Genomic DNA, 18,992 nt, shown 5'->3' with positions numbered 1-18,992 from the left:
GTGCTGGCTGCTGCTGCTGCTGCAGCGGCGGCGGTGGCAGCGGCGGGGACAGCGGCGGTGGGGACTCGGGCAGCTGTGGCTCTGGTGCCGGCTGCTGCTTGCTGGCCCCCTGGCGCCGGCGGAACGACGAGACGCAGACTGAGCTAAGCATTGGACGGGGGCGGGGCGGGAGAGGCAGGGCCAAGAGGGGCGGGGCTCAGGGAAGACACAGACGTGATTGGGTGGGAGGAGAAGATGGACGGAGGAGGCGGGCCCGAAAGGGGCAAAGGCCGAAGTGATTGGATGGGAGGAGACGATAGAATGGAGGGACAGAGCCTTAGTGGGGGAGGATCCGAACTGATTGGCCTGAGGGAGTTGGGTGGGGCTAGGAGAGGAGAGGGGCTGATACTCTACCACTGCCTAGCTGGGTGAGGCGGAGCCACAAATGAGGCTCATCGGTTGGATCTTTGGGAGCAAAACGGAGGGGCGGAGCGTCAGAGGAAGCGGGACCCGTAACAAACGTTTCTTGGCTCAGCAGCACAGTGAAAACGGAGAAAGCCCGGCAAGATGTAAGAAAGAGACCTGATAGAACCGAAAAAAGGGTAGCCAGACTGGCCTGGAGGGGCGAGGTCATAATCTGAGAAGCCGATCTGGTTGGACTGAGAAGGTCCGGAGAGAAGGGTCAGAAGAGAAATAAAAAGAGATCTCTCCCCGGGACCTAAAGCTTTGGCAGGGAGGACCCGGGTGTTGGATAACATAGGTTGGATGGGGCAAGACCTAAGAGCATAGAGCAAAGAGAGTCCTGATTAGCTGGGACAGTGAATGGGCAGGACTGAACTAGGGAAGGGAACTGGAGATGGACCACTTTCTCACGGAATGGGACTGGCTTGAGTGAAAAGGGACAGGGAGAAGGGAAGAGAGATTGAGAGACTGAGACCCAGTGAGAAGGTTCGAAACAAGTGAGGCTTGAAAACCTGAGAGCGTCTGAATAGGACTTAGGGAGGAGGAGCCCAGGCAGAAAGCTGAGGGTGCTGGGCCTGGAGAATGAATGAATGAATGAAGGATAGGTCGGGACCGAGAAAAGTAGGTGGGGTCTACGAATGGTAGACAACCCCTTGAACCGGCTGTAGGAAGGTGAAACTAAGGAAGGAGCGGGACTTTAAGGAGCTTGAAAGGCATGGGTGAGATGGTGGAGGAAAGGGACGAGGGGCGGGGGAATAGAGGAAAAGTGAGACTTGCAGAGTGAAAGGCTACTGTGCTGGACAGAGCGGAGGGACCTGGAAGAAGGAGAGTCTTGGAGTCCTTGGAGCCAAAGATCCTCAATGACTAAGGATCACTGACGATTTAAGGGGCAGGGTGAGAACGTCAATTGGTGAAGGAAAAGAGATGATGATTAGACCACAGTGGACTGCAGATTGGAGGATGAAGAGATGGATAAGAACTGGAGTGAGCCGAATGCACACAGAAGAGAGGGGAGGGGGAGAAGCCAAAGCGTCTAAACTGAGGCAATAGGTGAGACCAATGCAAAATGATGCCGGGTTAGGTGTCAGAGAGGTCTGGAGTGGGGGCAGGGGTCGAATGGAGAGTTAGGGGCGGGGCCAGAACAAGGAGGACCGCCTTGAAGCGTCAGGCCCCGCCCCCAGAATGGACCTGGGCTCTAGGAGGCAGTGCGCAGACGCAGGGGCTGGGGCGGAGCCAACAACTGCGGCTGGGTTTCTGAGCGAGGAGGTGCCTGTGGGAGCGAAGGGGGCGGGTCAGAGGGCTGCGGGCATCCTCTGGCAGCGCGCTGCCTTGCCCGCTGCCTCCCTCTGCCTGTGCAGCGGTTGGTTGGTGTCGCCTCTCCACCCCATCCTGCTCCCGTTTCTGTGTCTCTGGCCCCTCTTTTCTCTGCCCTTCCCCTGGGTCTCTGAATTTGTCCCTTTCCTTTTGAGGCTTTGCTCCTCTTCTCTCTAAAGTTGTCTTTCCTTGCCTGGCCATGGTTTAGAATCCCATCCCCATTCTCATTCTTTTGGTCTCTACCTTTTTCTCAGGGAGTGCCTCTCTAGGTCTCTCTTCCTCCCATTGGGTCTTTTGTCCCTCTTTGAGTCTCTGTCACCTCATGATCTCTATCCTCTTCTGTGTCTCAGTCCCCCACCCCACCTCACCTGTTTCTGCCTTTTCTGGATCTCTGGGCCCCCCTCTTATTTTCTGACGAACTCCCTCTCCTTTCCTTTCCCTCTCCCTATTTATGAGTGGTACCAGCCAGCTGCTGCACCTGCAGAGGGTGGCATCAGGCCAGGCACCGGGTAGCTAGAGGATGCTGGCAGCCCCCTGGTGTGCCCCCTTCACCTGCTCATCTCTGCCCTTTGTCGTCTGCTCTGTTGACTCACTCTAATCCTACTTTCTCTCTGAGTCCTCTTTGGGTCTCTCTCCCATGTCTTACCCACTCCTGAGTCTGTCTCTTCCTGGGGCTCCCCTCTCTCTAGGTCTCTTATTCTTTCTCACAAGGCTCTCCTCCATACACTCTAACCCCCATCCTGGCCAGGGTTCATGCTGCGTCACTGCAGACAGTTACAGAGTGGGGTTTGTCCTGCAGACAAGGAGGTAGTTATCTCCCTCCCCAGACCCTGGGCTCTCCCATAGCCTCCAATCCAGTATCCACAATCCTTGGACAGCCCTTGGGTCTCTGATGGGACCCTCCTAGGCAGAGAAAATACATCAGCACTTCCTACCTCTCTCTACCCTGAATTCTGATGTGGTCCTAGGCAAAAGCAGTGAATCTGTAGTGAGCATTGAATGAGGCTCCAAGGACAGTTAGAGATGGGGATGGAGGCTGGAGAAGGGGCTGGGTAGGCACTAGGGGCAGGGAATTGGGACTGGGGTGAGAACCTAAGTCAGCCATCCTTTATACCCCACCTCCACCCCTACTTTCTGCTTTTGACAGCAGCCAGGCCCAGGATCAAGTTACTAAATCAGCGGGTTTTGGTTTTTGTTTTGTTTCATTTCTTGGGTCCTCCCTCCCCCACCAGGAGAGGTCAGAAGTGTGGGAGAAGGTGGGTGTTGTTGGTGAGAAGGAGCTGGAAAAGGGGAGAATATGGAATGAGATTTGGGATTAGAAGCTGGGGATGGGGGCAGCAGCCAGGAGTAACAGGATGGATCGGACTCAGTCATGGGAAATTTGGATGCTATCATTCATTCCTTTATTGCCCTCTCCATACCTCATCGGGGTATGTGAGGGTTTTGTGAGCCTGGATTCTCACCCATCCGAGAAAAGGGGCCTTCAGGAGACAAGATGGGGCTCAGGACACCCAGCTGTGCTCAAAAGACCACAGGAAAACGAATTCCACGTTTGGCCATGGACCCAGGAGGAGAGAGGCTATCTGTCCACTTCTTCAGACCTTTTCACACCCCAGCTCCTCTACAGAGCATCTTTTCCCTGACACTAAACACAGAATTTCTGAAAGCTCCAAACTCCCACTCCTTATCCTGGACACTCCCTCCCCCATTCACCGAAGGACCCCAAAATTGAGGATGGGTCATCTTCTCCCTGACTTCTAGGACTCCTTTCTTATGCCCTCACCTGCATTCCCATCACTTCCAAATCCAGGAAAGGGGAGTCCCACTAATGCTGAAAATACGGGACTCCTTGCCTGAGACCCTTCAAGTACCTTGGCCCCAAAGCTCAGAATCAAAGGGGATCCCTGACTTCCAAGTCCCCTACCTCCCAAACTGGTACTTGGGCTGTCTTACTGCCCCCCCCGCCCCACGACTGACGCCTCCCGCCCTCCCCCGTACTCACCCCAAGTCGAGGCGAGGCGGGGATGGGGGAATCCGGGGCTGGCGACGGGGGAGGGTGACCCAGCCCCAGGAGCTCTGAGCAGAAAGAAGCTGCTGAAAGGGTAGTGACATCACCACCGGAGGAGGGGCAGCACCGCTTCCCCCCAACTCGGGGGCATCAAGCTCCGCCTTTATGGCGGACCCAGGGGTCCCCGGAATCCCAAGGGGAGAGAAAATGAACAAAAGATGAGGCCCACATGAACGGTATCCCCCATCCTTAGAACAAGGGTTTAGGAAACCCTTTATCGATTTCAGCCACCACCTCTCTACACACACACACACACACACACACACACACACACCTGACACCTGTCGCTGTTGTCGCGACCTGTCGCCTCCCACGCATGTTGTGGCTGCGCCAGCCTCTGCTAAAAATGTAACATGGCGTGGACTACAACATCCACGATGCTTCGCGAGGCCGGGAGCCTTCGACTGGAGGCAGAGAAAAATGTTAGGGATTCGTGGTATTTGTAGTGTAAGACTCCCCTCGCTAGTGTAAACCCAGCAGAATAGTTGTGATACCCTTCCCCTCCTCGATTCCGGAGGTCCGACATTAATTTTTCCCTTTAAGATGTATGTGCTTAGTAAGAAGCGATCCAGATAAGTTGTTTAAAAGGAAATGCTAGATTTTTACAAGGATACGGGACCTCCGCTACCTGTCGGTGCGCATGCGCCTAGCAAGGGCGTCAGCCGCAGAACCGCGCCTGCGCGGGTTCATCCCCTTGCCGCCAGTTTCGCCGGAACGAGCGCGCGCCAGGCCCACCCGGGCGCTGCCGTTCACGTGCCCGCGGTCGAAGACAGACACGTAGGTCCCCAAGAAGACGTCGCCGAGGATCCACAGGGGTCCTGCAGGCGGAGGCATGTCCAAGCCCTGGAAGCCGGACATACACAGGCGGATGCCACCCTGAGCAATCTGCAAAGCGACAAGACAGGACCACTGAGTGTCACAGCACGCCACTGTACCTGCCTTTTCCCCGGGAGCTAATGCTTCGCCCCGCCCACTTCCGCAAAAGAAAACAAGAAATATTTCTCTGGGGGCTCCTACCCCGCCCTGGTGGTCTCACTCCCAGCTCCGCCCCTCAAGTTGGGTTGTATTGTGTTACGCTGACGTCAATGAGTCACACACCTGAATGACGTAGTCCTGGGCCGTGAGGTTAAACCAAACCCCCCCAAGGAGGAAGGACACTGCGGGGAGCGATGGGATTTTCGAGCATTGAATGAGGTACTAGAGGAGAAGAACAAGTGAAAATGGGAGATTCCTGCTCAAATACCTTCTGCACCTCCCCAGCGCCATAGGGTAATGTCTGTATTGGACAACTAGATATTCAGGGCCTTGTATGGACAGGCCTTGTCACCAAGCCTTCTCTCATCCACTCCTAAATAAGTAAGGTGGCACTCAATGGGTAATTCTCATCCCTCTCCCCACCACACCTGAGTCATTCAGAGAAGATGCTTGGAAATGTCCTTGCTTCCTTCCTCCGTGTTGCAGCCCATCAAGCAAAGGTCCAGTTCCTTCTGCCCTGGGACACTTTATGGCTACCTGCTTCCTCCCCTTTGTTCCCAGCATCCTGCCCAATGTCTGCCATCAAATTCCCATCAGCCTCCCCAGTCCACACTCACCAGAGACTGTGTCCTTACCTGCCCAGCCAGCAAGGGAAATCCCCCAATGGCTACATTCAGGGCCTGGATCTCCTCAGAGGGTCCTGTGATGAGGGATGTGCCTGTGTCTAGGATGGCAGCACAGCCCTGGGCACAGACAGTCAGCCCTGTGCCCACCTTCACACTGTGAAGGGAAAGGGGACAGGTATTGGAGGCAGAACCCTAGAAATGCACACCCCTAGCCTCCAACTTCAGGCCCAGGAAGCAAGCCACTCACCCCTCCATGTGGATCTGCCAGAAGGCAGGAACTGTGACTGGCACGAAGGTGAGGGGTGGGATGTAGTGAGTGGGGTCTGAGCCCCCCAGGACCAGCTCTCCTCCATCAGCCCCTTCAGAGTCCCTGCAGAAGCAGAGTGCTGTGGTGTCACTGATGTTTCCCCTTCCAGCCCCAGGAATGACCAGGGCTGCTGGGACTTCGTGCTAGTTGGTCTTTTCTCAGTTCTAGATGGGGGTAGTAGAGTGTGGGTGGGGCCTAGATATTGGAACTGGCAGCAAAGCAAGAAGTGAAGGGAAATGGTGCTTTTCTTGGTGGAGAAGGACTTTAGTGTGTTTGGGGGCATCCCGAAGTAGAGATGAGACTTCATTTGACTGGAAGGCAGAATTCTTGGGGTGGGGGAGTGGATTTCCTGAACTGCCGTAGTTACCAAACACAGCACTGAGGTTTCTGAATTGGCTCTGGATGTGTGATTTGTGTAGGGGTGGGGTGGCTTCCTGAGTAGGTAGTGAGACTTTCTAAATTGTGTGTCCTGGTATCAAGAGAGGTGTTAAGCTTCCTGAGTTGGCTGTCAGTGACCAGAAGAGAGAGTAGCGACTTCCTGAAAAATGGAGGAGGGCCCATCTACTAAGAGGAAGGCTGGACCTCCTGAGTGGGTTGCATGTTGGGGTAACTGAGTGGACATCGGGCTTTTTGGCTGTGGGTGATGGGCCTCTGGGAAGCAAGGTGGAGATTTGGGGAGGGGGCGGAGACTTGCTGGTGAACAGGATTTTCGAGTGTAAGGTGGTACTCAATGGGTAATTCCTGACTTCCTGTTGAGTATTCTCAAATGGAACTTGAGTTTTCTTTATGGTGAAGAGAGTGTTCCTAAGTCAAGTATTTGAAGGAAAGTGCATGAAATTCTCTGTTTGATTTTGAAACGTGGAGCATTTTGAAGTGATGGTGAGTTTCTTTAGTATGGTTTAAGTAATCACTTAAGCTGTGAAACTCATGAATAGGGTTGGGGCATTTCTTATATGAAACAAGCACTTTCCTCAATGAGGCTAAAAAATCACTTTGTTAAGTGGATGACTTCCTGAAAGGATGATGAGATTTCCTGAATTGGGGGTGGGGGGCTGAACTTCCTTCTTGGGGCCAGGACTTGTAGGTGGGGAGACCCTCCCCCAGTACCTGTTGAGGTGAAAGGAGAAGACAGGCTTATCCAGTAGTCCCTGCTCCACCAGTGCATCCAGCGGGGGCTGAACTCCTCCCATAGCCAGACTGGGAAAGCCGAGGCCTAGTATCCCATCAAAATGGGCAAAAGTGAAGACCAGGCTGGGCTCCCACAGAGCCTCCCCAAAAGTCACTGGTGCACCTTTGATTTCCCCAATCTAGGAGTAGATTGAGATTGGGCCAGTTAGTTCTGGAAGGACATTATCTACCTATCCCTTAGATCCCCAAAGCAAGGCATGGATCCTTGTTTCTGAACATCCAGAAACAAGTCCCAACAGCCCAGGAAACTTTGCCTCCCTGCTTGGGAAGCCCCACCCTCAAGCCCTGCCTCTTTGCCCAGGAGACCCCGCCTCTTTAAGCCCCTCCTAGAATCAGTTGGTTTTGGTCACTGCATTCTTCCAAGGGCAAGCCTTCTTGTGATCACGCACAGTCAACTTGTCCTCGCTCAGGATTCCACTGAGCCGCCCGGTTCCATACTGAATGGCAAACTTGGTCCCATTGGGCCGGAAGGAGCTGGAAGCCTTGGGATCAAAACGGTGATGGAACCCTAATTCAGAAGATCAGAGAGGTGTCACTGGGGAGCAGGAGATTCCCATGACTCCTGCCCCTTAGACTTCTCACCGGTGAGGACATCAGAAGACAATGGTGGCTCAAACCCTTAGGAAAGATGAGGCCCCGTCCCTCCTTCTCCCTTCATCCCTGTTCAGCCTTATTCTCCCCACGATGAAAGCTCACAGCAAGGTAGACTGAGGAAGTGACATCGCTTGGATGGAACCCAGAGATTGGAGGAGCCAGTGTCAAAGACGACAGAGAAGTTTTGTGGAGGCGTTCCCAGGCCAATTTTCCCAAAATACTGGACCTGATGGCAAAGAGGAGATAGGATAAATGAAGGGAGTTTGGCTTAAGAGCATAAGGGTGGGGCTGTGTATGGCTGTGACTCACATTCAAGAACTTGGAGAGAGGCACAAAGATGGGCTTGTCGCCAGTGGATGGAGTCCCCAACCTAGAGGGCTCTGCTGGCTCTCCCCATCCCCTCAGTGGGTTCAGGGTTCTGTGTCCAGGGTGAACTCGGTTAAGAGGGATCCTGAAGGGAAAGAGGATGCTGACAGTTACGAAGCTACCCTTCCTGGAAGCCCCCTATAATACAGTTCCCAAATAGGATATAATGGCAACTTAGACATCTCCATCAGCAGCAGCTACTGGAAACTTTACAATAGCAACCTTCCTGGAAATACAATGGAGAGCACCATGAAAACGAATATCCTCAGAGATTTTACAATAGCAATACATCATCCCAAATAGAGCATCTCAAAAGACCTTTAAATTTCCGAACACCTTAAAATAAGCCATTCCTGGGGAATTACCATTCTTAAAGGGTTCCAAAGACACTAACAAAAATCTAGCCCTTGCAAAAACCTAGAATTATGAACTTTTGTATGCTTCATTCATCATGTAAGAGGGGAATGTGAGCAAGAAAAAATCATAACTTCATTCCTTACACTAAAATACTTTGCACAGAGCTGGGCACAGTGGTGCACACCGTAATCCCAGCTGTTCAGGAGGCTGAGGCAGGAGGATCACAGTTCAAAGCCAGCCTCAGCAACTCAGCAACTCTGTGAGACCCTGTCTCCAAATAAAATATACAAAAGGGCTGGGGATGTGGCTCAGTAGTTAAGCCCCCTGGGTTCAATCCCTGGTACCAATAAATAAATAACTAATACATTGCCTATATGTCAAAGATTTAAAGTGAAATATAAAATTATAAGATCACCAGGAGCAAATGAAATGTTAAAATAACTCTGGGAAGAGGACTGCTTTTCTAAGCATGACACCAAGAGAAGACTATTGATGAGTGAGATTCTAAAATTTTAAACCCTGGGGCAGGGGGTGTGGAAAGAAAATGAGGGAGGAAAAGAGAAGTAAATAAGAAAGCAAAAAAAAATCTGGGAGAATAAATACAAGTTGTATGTCAAAGAGGTAATATTCCCTATATGCAAAGAGTTTCTACAAATGAATAAGGATAATGAAACTCTCCATGGGTCTCACATTTCTACAGAGGCACTGGCTGGCTTTGTGCCAACTGCCCTTTCAAAGATTTTGCTTCATGAATAGTCACAGCAGAAGATAGACAGCATCTTTCTCTGGATTAAGGAATAGGCAGGTTTATGATCCATTTTAAAAGATTCCAGGTCACCTAAGCTCAGAGTTCTTCTCCTATAATGACCTCACTGCATGTGTAGGAATCACCTGACCCCCTTCATATCATCTTGTGAAAGGGACTTCGAAAACTGAAACAAATGCTGATAGTCCTGCTACTGCTATTGCTGGGAGTAATAAACTGTCTTTATCTCTGATCTGGGAGTCTTGTGTCTTCTTTGAGCAATATGATACTGTGGCAAGATAATTTCAGTTCTTGACAGGAGGGAAATGGCAAAGAACACAAATGGATAATTCTCAAAAGTACAAAATTTCTAAACAAATTAAAGATGTTTGACCCCCAACAGTCATCAAATAAATACAAGTGACTTTGTTTCACTCTGCAAATTGGGAAAGAACTGAAAATACTGTCTCTGGTTGAAAAGGAGAGTGTAAAGTGATACACACTTTTAGGAGGATGATTTTTGATTTGGCAAATAGGTACCAAATACCTTAAAATTAAACACTTAAAAAAATATTTTTAGTTGTAGATGGACATAATACCTTTATTTTGTTTATTTAGTTTTTTTTTTTTTATGTGGTGCTGGGAATCGAACCCAGTGCCTCATGCATGCCAGGCAAGTGCTCAACCACGGATCCACAACCCCAGCCCAAAATTATACGTGTGTGTGTGTGTGTGTGCGCGCTGGGGATAGTGCCCAGGGCCTCACCCGTGCAAAGCACAGGCTCTATCACTGAGACACACTGACAGCATGCCTTTTTTTTTTAGTTGAGAAATTTTTTAGTTCTGTGTTTGGCTAATTGTTCCGTTGCTTTCCAGATAAATCATTAAGATATTATGTCCAATTGGGCATGGTGGCACATGCATATAATCCCAGCTACTGGGGAGGCTTAGGAAAGATGATCATAAGTTGAAGGCCAACCTGGGCAATTTAGCAAAAAGTGGGGAGCTGGGTGTTACTAAGGACGTAACTCAGTGGTACTTGCTTTCTTAGTATGTGAAAGACCCTGAGTTCAACACCCAGTATCACACAGAGACAGAAAGAGAGGTCAGTCCTACATCAACATTCCATTAATTAGAAAGTGATGTCGAAAACTGAGATTACTAGAGGCTTTCAGGAAGTAAAAGAAACCAAGGAACCAAAAACACCCTTGGACACACACCTTTTTACCCAACAATGTCAGTCTGGGAATTTCATCTACAAGAGACGAGTGCAGAAAGATGTGTTCATGAGAATGTGCCTGAGGGTGGAAACCAGAAACTGTCCAGGGGCCAACAGTGGGTTTGGCTTAGCTCTGTGGTAGAACTTACATGTACAGAATCTCATTTGACCTCTAAAAATGAGGAAGGAGCTCACTATACCAATGGTTCTCAAAACTGTAGCATGAAGCAGAATCACCTAGATCAGGGGTGCTGGGCGAACCTTCTGTAAAGACTTTGCAGGTTGTTACTCTCTGTCATAACTAAACTCTGTTAATAGAGCATGAAAGCAGCCCCAGACACTAGGTAAATGAATGAACAGGACTAATTCTCTTAAGCTTTATTTGCAAACTGGCCCTTGATCAGAGTGTTTGCCAATCCCTGACCCGGGGGCTAGTTAAAATTCAGATCTCTTAGCTTCTGATTAATTAGGTCTGGGATGGAACATTTGCATTTCCAAATTCCTGGGTGGTACAGAAGCTCTCCATCCCAGACAACATTCTGAGACTCACTGCTCTGCATGGACTTGGAAAAAGCCCATGATATATTAAGTTCAGAAACCAGGTTAACAAAAATCATGTGCATAATATTTTTGTACCTGCCTTGGAGCTCTGTCCCCTGGCTCACACCTTTGCCCTCACCCCAACTCCCATGACTCAGTCTTGAGAGGCAGGAGAATGTGAAGTGGGGAAAATACTTCCTGGAAGAGCCCCCCTCCCCCATCAAGAACCAGAGGGGTGAGAAGAGAAGAGGAAGGGAGGGGGGAGGGAGGGAGGTAACAGAGGCAAGGTGGTGGGAAAGGGACCCTTGAATGGGGGTCCCCAAAATTGGACTTTCAAAGGCCTGAACAGTTTGAAGGATGTGAGTTTCGGGGAACTGCAAATTCTTCAGGATCTGGAAGGTAGGGGGATCATCTGGCTAAAGACCCCCAAACCAGATCTTCAGAGCTCAGAATGGGATCTGAAGTGGCCACCCAAAAATCCTGTCCTAAAAGGAGGAGGAGGCACAATGGTGAGCACACCTGTAATCCCAGCAGCTGGGGAGGCTGAGGCAGGAGGATCACCAGTCCAAAGCTAGCCTCAGCAACTTAGGTGGGCTCTAAGCAACTCAGCAAGACCCTATCTCTAAATAAATAAATAAATAAAAAGTCTGGGGATGTGGCTCCGTGGTTAAGCGCCCCTGGGTTCAATCTCTGGTACAAAAGGGTGGGGGAAGAGAAGGAGAGGACCCCCAAACATGGGTTTCTATATTGGGGAATCCTAGACTGAAAAAAAATGGAAGTAGGGGGCTTCAGAGGATGTCATGTTAGAGCCCTCAGGGGTGAGACCCCGGTTTAGAGATCTGGGGACCCAAGAAAGAGGAGCCAGGGATCCTGGGGTGCTGAGTTTGGAAGCCACGGAACTAGGGCGCACCAGATTTAAAGGGCAATAGGTGGAGAAGCCTCCTCAGAGTTGGGGTGGCGGGTGGGATCCCATACCGGATCAGCTTGGCCCGGGCCGGCTCTGCACTCAACAGCGTCAACAGCAGCAGGCACAGCGGCGCTGGCGACATCTCTGGAGACCCGGAGTGGACCCAGGCGCCCTGGGGCCGCTGTTCTTTCCCCTGAAACTCCGCCCTGTGCACGCCCTTCCCCCGGTTTCGGAGGTGAAGTCCCTCGGTGTGTGACACCATGGCGGGGAGGCGGGATGTTTTAAAGGTTACCGCTGAGTATTTTTTTGATAGGTCACCCAAAGTATTTTCCTGTGTCCCTGGCTCCTCACCCCTACCTTTGGCGGGGATGGGGGTGGGGGACCCGTCCTCAGCTGGGACCCGTTCCCTCGCCCCCCTCCTTTAGCCTATTGGTTTTTACTTTGAACTTTCACTTCACTTTTCTGAGACTAGAAATGTTTCCTTGAACAAGAGGGAGGTACGGTGAGTGTTTGCGAAGGTTCTGGGGGAACCGAGAGGGCGTCAGATTAGACACCCGCTTCCCACGTGACGCTCCGCCTGTGTCTCGGGACCCCTGACTTTTGTTGGAGCTGTTGTTGAGGGTGGTCGTGTGTGCATGTTTCTTCTTGAAACGTGATCTCTGTGTCACCCAGTTGGCCTCCAATTCCTGGATTCAAGGGAGCCTCCTACCTCAACCTCCGCCCAGCTTGGACAACAGGCTCGCGCCGCTGGGGGCTAGGAGCCCGGACTCTTGTTGTGTTCGGAAAACATAGAAACACACGGATGCACACACGTATACAAGTGGTAGTGGCACCACCATTAGAAAAGTTTTAAAATAATTCGCAGGAATTGTCTCCGTCCCTCCATGTAGCCCTCCCCTTTCCTTGATTAAGCATCGCAAATTTTAACAAACGTGAGAAATCAAGTGAAAATGCAGATTCCTGGTTGTCCTTAGAAATTTTGGATAAGGAGGCCCGAGATGGGGGCCCTAAAGAATCTGCATTTTGCCTGGCGAGGTGGCGCACGCCTGTAATCCCAGCAGCTCCGGAGGCTGAGACAGGAGGATCAAAGCCAGCCTCAGCAATGTAGCTGGGCGCTAAGCAACTCAGTGAGACCCTGTCTCTAAATAAAATACAAAATTGGGCTACGAATGTGGCTCAGTGGCAGAGCGTACCCTGATACCAAAAAGAAAAAAGAAAAAGAATCTGCATTAAAAAAGAAAAGAAAAGAAAAACCCAATGAGCCTGTAACCACAAACATTACTGAAAAATTCTCTCCGTGTCTCTCTCTCTCTCTCTCTCTCTCTCTCTCTCTCTCTGTGTGTGTGTGTGTGTGTGTGTGTGTGCACGTGCCTGCTGCTATTTAGAGATCTGGGGACCCAAGAAAGAGGATCCAGGTATTGACCTAAGGGTGCTTTACTACAAACTTACATCCCCTGCCCGATTTTTTTTTTTAATATTTATTTTTTAGTTCTCAGCGGACACAACATCTTTGTTTGTATGTGGTGCTGAGGATCGAACCCGGGCCGCACGCATGCCAGGCGAGCGCGCTACCGCTTGAGCCACATCCCCAGCCCCTTGCCCGATTTTTTTTTTAATTTTTTTTTTTTTACTTTGAGACAGGATCTCACTAAGTTGCTGAGGCTGGTGTCCAACTTGTGATTCTCCTGCCTCAGTCTCCAGAGTAATTTTTTGTAATTACAAGTATTACAAAAACAAAATATAAATATATATATATATATATCAGATTTTTGGTTCACTCGATTAGATTTGCCTGTCAATATCAGCAGACACATCTCTTTTTTTTAAGTAAATAAAAATAGATTTTGCTAGTTGATCTGCATCTTATTTTCCCACTTAACTATATAACTTAAACTTTTGGACACTGGCCTTAGCAACCTAGTGAGGTGCTGTCTCAAAAAGAAAAAAAAAAAAAAAAAGGAAAGGGAGGAAAGAGAGAACTGGAGGGCGTCTAGCATGGAGCTCAGTGGTCAAGCACCCTGGCTTCAGACCGAGTACCAGTACAGACAAGAAAAGAAAGAATAAGATACAATTTACCTATGATAAAATTCACAAATCTTATTTATTTCTGGTACTGGGGATTGAACCCAGGGGCATTTTACCACTGAGTTACATCCCCAGCCCTTTAATTTTTTTTTTTTTTTTGAGACAGGGTCTCCCTAAGTTACTGATGCTGGATTCAAACGTGCAATCCTCCTGTCTCAGCCTCCAGAGTGACTGGGATGACAGGCGTGCAGCAACGTGCCAGGCTCATTTTTCTTTCATTCTTTCTTTTTTAAATTATTTTTTATAACTTTATTTGATTTATTTATATGTGGTGCTGAGATTTGAACCCAGGGCCTTGCATGTGCAAGGCAAGTACTCTACCACTGAGCCATAACATAACCCCAGCTCCTCATTTTCTTGATTCCAAAATAAATTCCAGATATCAGTACCATTTGTTGCAAAGGGGCAAACCTTCTTTTAAATAGCTACATTGTATCTCAGAGTATCAAAAAAACACTATTTATATAACCAATCTATTTATTGCTCTTCCTTTTTAGTTATAAACATTAGCTATATTTTCTGTGCATACCTTTAATAGTATCCACACATCAGTCTCTAAAACCAGAATCCCTCAGGCAGAGACCACATGTGAGTTCTAGATTTTGACAGCTATTGCTAGATTGCTTCCCAGAGCTGGTATAATGGTCTAAGGGTTGGTACTTCCCACTACAGGGCCTAGGCCCAGAGCAACACCACCCGCCCACATCCGTACAATGCTACCTGCTGTCAGATGGTGTAAAAAGAATGTTTTTTTTTTTTTTTTTTTTTTTTTTTTTTTGAAGAATTTTTTAATATTTATTTATTTTTTAGTTTTTGGCATACACATCTTTGTTTGTATGTGGTGCTGAGGATCGAACCCGGGCCGCACGCATGCCAGGTGAGCGCGCTACCGCTTGAGCCACATCCCCAGCCCCTGTTTTTTTCTTCTTTATTGAAACGCCCATTTCCTGATTACTAATGCTGTCAGCCTTTTTATTCTTTCTTACTCTTTAATTATTTTATTCTTTTTTCTTTTCTTTTTTTAACCAGGGATTGAATGTAGGGGCACTCGAACCACATCCCCAGTCCTATTTTGTATTTTATTTAGAGACAGGGTCTCACCGAGTTGCTTAGCACCTGACTAAATTGCTGAGGCTGGCTTTGAACTCGAAATCCTCCTGCCTCAGCCTCCCAAGCTACTGGGATTACAGGCATGCGCCACCATGCCTGGCTAATACTGTGTCTTGATTTGTCTATTTTCGACATTATTCTTTGCCTTCCCACTGTGAAAACTGGGCAATTGACTCTTTGCCCCCTGCCCGCTCTCCTAACACCTGGCTTTGTATGATGATGTAATGATTGGGTCAGGTCAATACTGAGCACCTATGGTCATATCTCATCAAGGGTATGCATGTTAAAACTATAGTGCGGAGCTGGGCTGTAGCTCAGTAGCAGAATGCCAGCCTAGCATGTGTGAGGCCCTGGGTTTCATCCCAAACTCAGGAAGAGAAGGGGAAGGAGGAGGGGAAGAAGGGGAAGGAGGAGGAGGAAGAGGAAAGAAAAAAGAAAACTATGACACCAACACACTCTCATCAGAATAGTGAATATTAAAAAGATGACCAGCTTGGGGACAGCAGGGAGCTGGGCCATTGTTTCCTCTCTCCATTTCCCATTGCAACCAATAAAGGGTGTCAAATAAATTAAATGAACACTTTGTATGCTTAGTCGAGTCCCTCTCTGGGTCTGTGGGATGCCAACATTCACCTCCCTCTGAGGCAGTAGTAGGTGGTGCCCCTCAGTAGTCTCCTCTTCCTCCGCCTCTTCCCCCTCCTCCCCTTCTTCCTCATCCTCTTCCTCTTCCTTCTCCTTCTCTTCTTCTTCCTCTACTCCTCCTCCTTCTCCTCCTCTCTTTTCACCTTCTCCTCTTAGGGATTGAACCAAGGGCTCAAGCATACTCCCCTGAGCTACTTCCCCAGCCCAAGACTCAACTCTTAAACTTGGGTTTCCTTTGAGATGCTACAGCAGGAAAGTCCCAGAGTTGGACCCTGGAGGAAAGAAATCTTCAAGAATTACGTAAGAGGAGTACCCAGGCAGAGGAGGACCCAGGACCTCCAGGTCTCTGGAATCACTCTCAGCAGCACCATGAGGAAGTGTAGCATTCTAATGTCTATAGTGACATCTAAAGGGACAAAAACTAACGAGTTGCATAAATAATGGTGCAGAGAGAGGAAAACATGGGAGGGGAGACTGCCTAGGGAGAAAAGAAGGGGTCAGTGCTTATGTGGGGGGGGGGCATCATGGTCATGGGAGGGACAATGATGTAAGTATATTTTGCCCATGAGCCAGTAGTGATCAGCGGAGTGTCTTCCTGATTGCTTCTGTTCCCCACCCCTACTCCCCACCCCCACCACCCCACAAAAGAAGAAGTGAAACTTAAGAGAAGGAGAAGGAGAACTGTTGGAGGCTGGGAAAGAAAGTGAGGACTGGTTTCTTAGGCAATGGAGAAGGGCTCTGAGTGTTCACTTGCCACCTGCAGTTGTGTGTCTGAAGGTGCCCACTGTGCTCAGCTGGGTGAGCTGGAGTGAGGGTTTCGCCAGGCAAGTGTAACTGGGGGAGTCAAGTTTAGAGTGTGCAAGATGTGATGATGGCGGTTGATCATACACTCTCTGCTGGAAGGACAAGAGGACATGAAAGGAGGGGAGCAAAATGGAGGGAAAAATCCGTGTGGTGGTGTGCACCTTAATCCTAGCAGCTCAGGAGGCTGAGGCAGGAGGATCGTGAGTTCAAACCTGCAGTAGCAATTTAGAGAGTCCCTATCTCAAATAAAACTAAAATGGCCTAGCGATGGGGGATTTCTCTGACACAGTAAACACACAGGCAGAGTTTCTATAATAACCCTCACCATCCATCTCTCTTTGTTTCAGCATCCAGAACCTTCCATCTAGAGGCCCTTAGCTCACCCCGACCACCACCACAGCGACCACTCTGTCTGCAGCATCCCTGTTCTGACTTTCTAGTTTGAGAAACCTTGCCTGCAAATCCCCAAATGGCCACACGGTGGTAGTGGGAACCTATTTTCCCAGGTAAACACCACACACACACACACACACACACACTTACTCCAACCTCCGCTGCAACTTTTGTTAACCGAACTGGAACACACACCATGCTCTTTCCAGATCCCCTGCTTTGGCCCTTTGTTCCACGGCCTGGAATGCCGCCTCGCTCACTGTCTCCACCAATGGTACAAACAGAACAGATGCTTCCTTCCTGACTGTCCAAGCCGACGGGAAGAAATTGCCCTTCTGAACACAGCCCCGCTAAAAGGGACCCACATTACCTCCTGTCTCGTCCCTTAGCATCTCCTGCCCACGTCGGCCTCCACCATCAGACCAAGAGGCTCTCAAGCGAAGGCACCTGACTTTGTTGAATCTTCAAAATCACAATCCGTCCCGGGGACTCAGGGTGGGACTAGGGAAAACCTTGGGAGTTTTCTCAATCCAGTATTTTATTTAATCGTCTAATTTTGTGAAAGGGATTATCGTCCACATTTCAAAGATGCCCCAGCCGGCCCTAGTGCACTCAGTGGGGGTTTGAACCGGATTATTTTTTGTTTTGTTCTTCGGGTACTGGGGGCCTCCATGCATGCTAGGCAAGTTCTACCACCCCTGGCCCTTTTTATTTTAATTCGAGAGTGGGTCTCACTAAATTGTGCAGTCTGGCCTTGAATATACGACCCTCCTGCCTCAGGCTCTCGAGTAGCGGGGATGACAGGGGAGCTCAGGCGCGTCGGAACTGAACTCAGGAACACTTAGGAATTCGTGCAGACACCTCGTTTCCCTCTCTGCCCGTTTACTTTTGCAGCAGTCCCATTGGCTGGCATCAACCACGTGACCACATCTAGCTGCACGATCCGCTGGGAGTTGTAGTTCGAGGGTAAGGGACGCCTTTGGTGAGTGCTCAGCCAGCATAGGACACCTCTAGTCTGGAAGGACACTTGATCAGAACTGCTGTTCCCTCTCTGATTTCTTTTTTGTTTTTTTGTTTGTTTGTTTGCCTTGATGCGGATGGAGCCCAGGGCCTTTCCCATGCTAGGCAAGTGCTCCACCACTGAGCCACACTTCAGCCCCTTGAAGGGATTTAAGTCAATGTTTCAACATAAGTTCAGAAATGTGAACCAGTCTTTTTGTTGATTTTGCCAGAAATTGGTTAACATCCCTTATCTCTCTCCCACCACTACTATCCTATGGTCCTTATAGTTAAATTGAGGACATCGCAGAATTTTTCATATAATTTATGTTGTTGATGATTTTATTTAGCTGCATTTTTGGAAAAAAAAAATCATGTCACCTAGGGCAACGCTGCCTGAGGAGGTTGAGCTGATGACACAGCACACCTGAGGAGATTGCAATGCAGTTGTTAAATTCCCAGTGATTCTGCATCTCCAGGGAGGATCTGGCTGCCACATTATCTTGTTACCTATATTGGAGGAGTTATCATTTTATTACAAATGAGTTTTCACCTATTCATCTTTTGTGTTACAGTTGGTGAAATAAGATGGTCTTTTATTGTTGTACACATAGGTGGGTTACATTATCTCAGAATTCCATTTCAGAATAATAACTGTTACTGGAGTTTGAGTGGACTGCAGGGTGACGACTTTTGGTCCTTGGTATAATGCCTAAGATTAGACAATCTGTCAGGATAAAAGCAGAAGCACAGCAAGGCAGAAATAGGAATTACAGTAAGCCAGGAAGAGGTGAGAGGAAAGGAGGTGCAGCTCAGAAAGGGGTGGGCAGAGAGAGGTTAGGGACCCAAATGTGCCAGAATGATGAGGCTTGGGACTTTTGTTAGGTTAGGGGTTGGGAATTTCCAGTGGTACAAAACCTCAGAGGGACAAGTAGCCTCCCTACTTGGAAATAGCACTGTGTGAAAATTGAGGGCATGTGCCTGTGCACTTGGGTCACTTTGCCCTTTCTGGCCTAGCGCCACTGGCAGAAAGTCAAATAATAGTCCACTAACCCTCTGAGCTACTTGCGGGTCCTTCATGATACGGGCCTATGAATCTACAGAGAAAAGTGATGGCCCCTTTGGTGGAATGCTGGGGAGTCTGGTATTGACATTTGGTAGCTCTGAGTAGACTGCCCACCTTCCTAAGATGGATTTCTTTCATAGCCCCAGCCACTCAAGGGGAGGGAGGAATGTATGTCCTCACTTGGTGGTATGTTGGGTATTGACTCTCCTGGGTCAACTACAGGCCAGGAGCCCTTTGACAGCTACT

The 18,992-nt window shown here is 49.2% G+C and overlaps 2 protein-coding genes across 3 annotated transcripts in view; both read right to left on the bottom strand.

Annotated features, from left to right (window-relative positions):
- Positions 1–3,910, bottom strand: part of Kcnc3 (potassium voltage-gated channel subfamily C member 3) — an 18,117-nt gene extending 14,207 nt beyond the window's left edge. The window contains exon 1 of one of the 2 annotated variants that reach the window (XM_048790484.1): positions 3,758–3,910. The gene's annotated coding sequence lies outside the window, so the exon portion shown is untranslated. Of the gene's footprint in view, positions 1–1,629; positions 1,655–3,757 lie in introns of those variants that run through there. The other variant, XM_048790483.1, reaches the window with a different exon arrangement.
- A 490-nt stretch (positions 3,911–4,400) lies between these two features.
- On the bottom strand, positions 4,401–11,883 carry Napsa (napsin A aspartic peptidase). Its single transcript, XM_015496475.2, has 9 exons — positions 11,716–11,883; positions 7,823–7,964; positions 7,616–7,739; positions 7,309–7,427; positions 6,839–7,038; positions 5,672–5,794; positions 5,434–5,578; positions 4,922–5,020; positions 4,401–4,708 (listed from the first exon to the last, which is right to left on the bottom strand). The coding sequence occupies exons 1-9, from the start codon at positions 11,787–11,789 to the stop codon at positions 4,448–4,450; spliced, it is 1,287 nt and encodes a 428-aa protein (XP_015351961.2). The 5' UTR covers positions 11,790–11,883; the 3' UTR covers positions 4,401–4,447.
- Between the last annotated feature and the right edge of the window lie 7,109 nt (positions 11,884–18,992).

Source organism: Marmota marmota, unplaced genomic scaffold (genome assembly GCF_001458135.2).
Source record: "Marmota marmota marmota unplaced genomic scaffold, marMar, whole genome shotgun sequence".
Lineage (NCBI taxonomy): Eukaryota > Metazoa > Chordata > Mammalia > Rodentia > Sciuridae > Marmota > Marmota marmota.
This window is presented reverse-complemented; position numbering and strand designations above follow the sequence as displayed.

Excerpts from the sequence above, each read along its gene's own strand:
- Napsa (XM_015496475.2), bottom strand. The coding sequence starts at position 11,789 with ATGTCGCCAGCGCCGCTGTGCCTGCTGCTGTTGACGCTGTTGAGTGCA. Across the intron at positions 7,965-11,715 it reads GCCCGGGCCAAGCTGATCCG|GATCCCTCTTAACCGAGTTC; the intron begins GTATGGGATCCC and ends CTTTCCCTTCAG. Across the intron at positions 5,795-6,838 it reads TTCTCCTTTCACCTCAACAG|GGACTCTGAAGGGGCTGATG; the intron begins GTACTGGGGGAG and ends CTGCTTCTGCAG.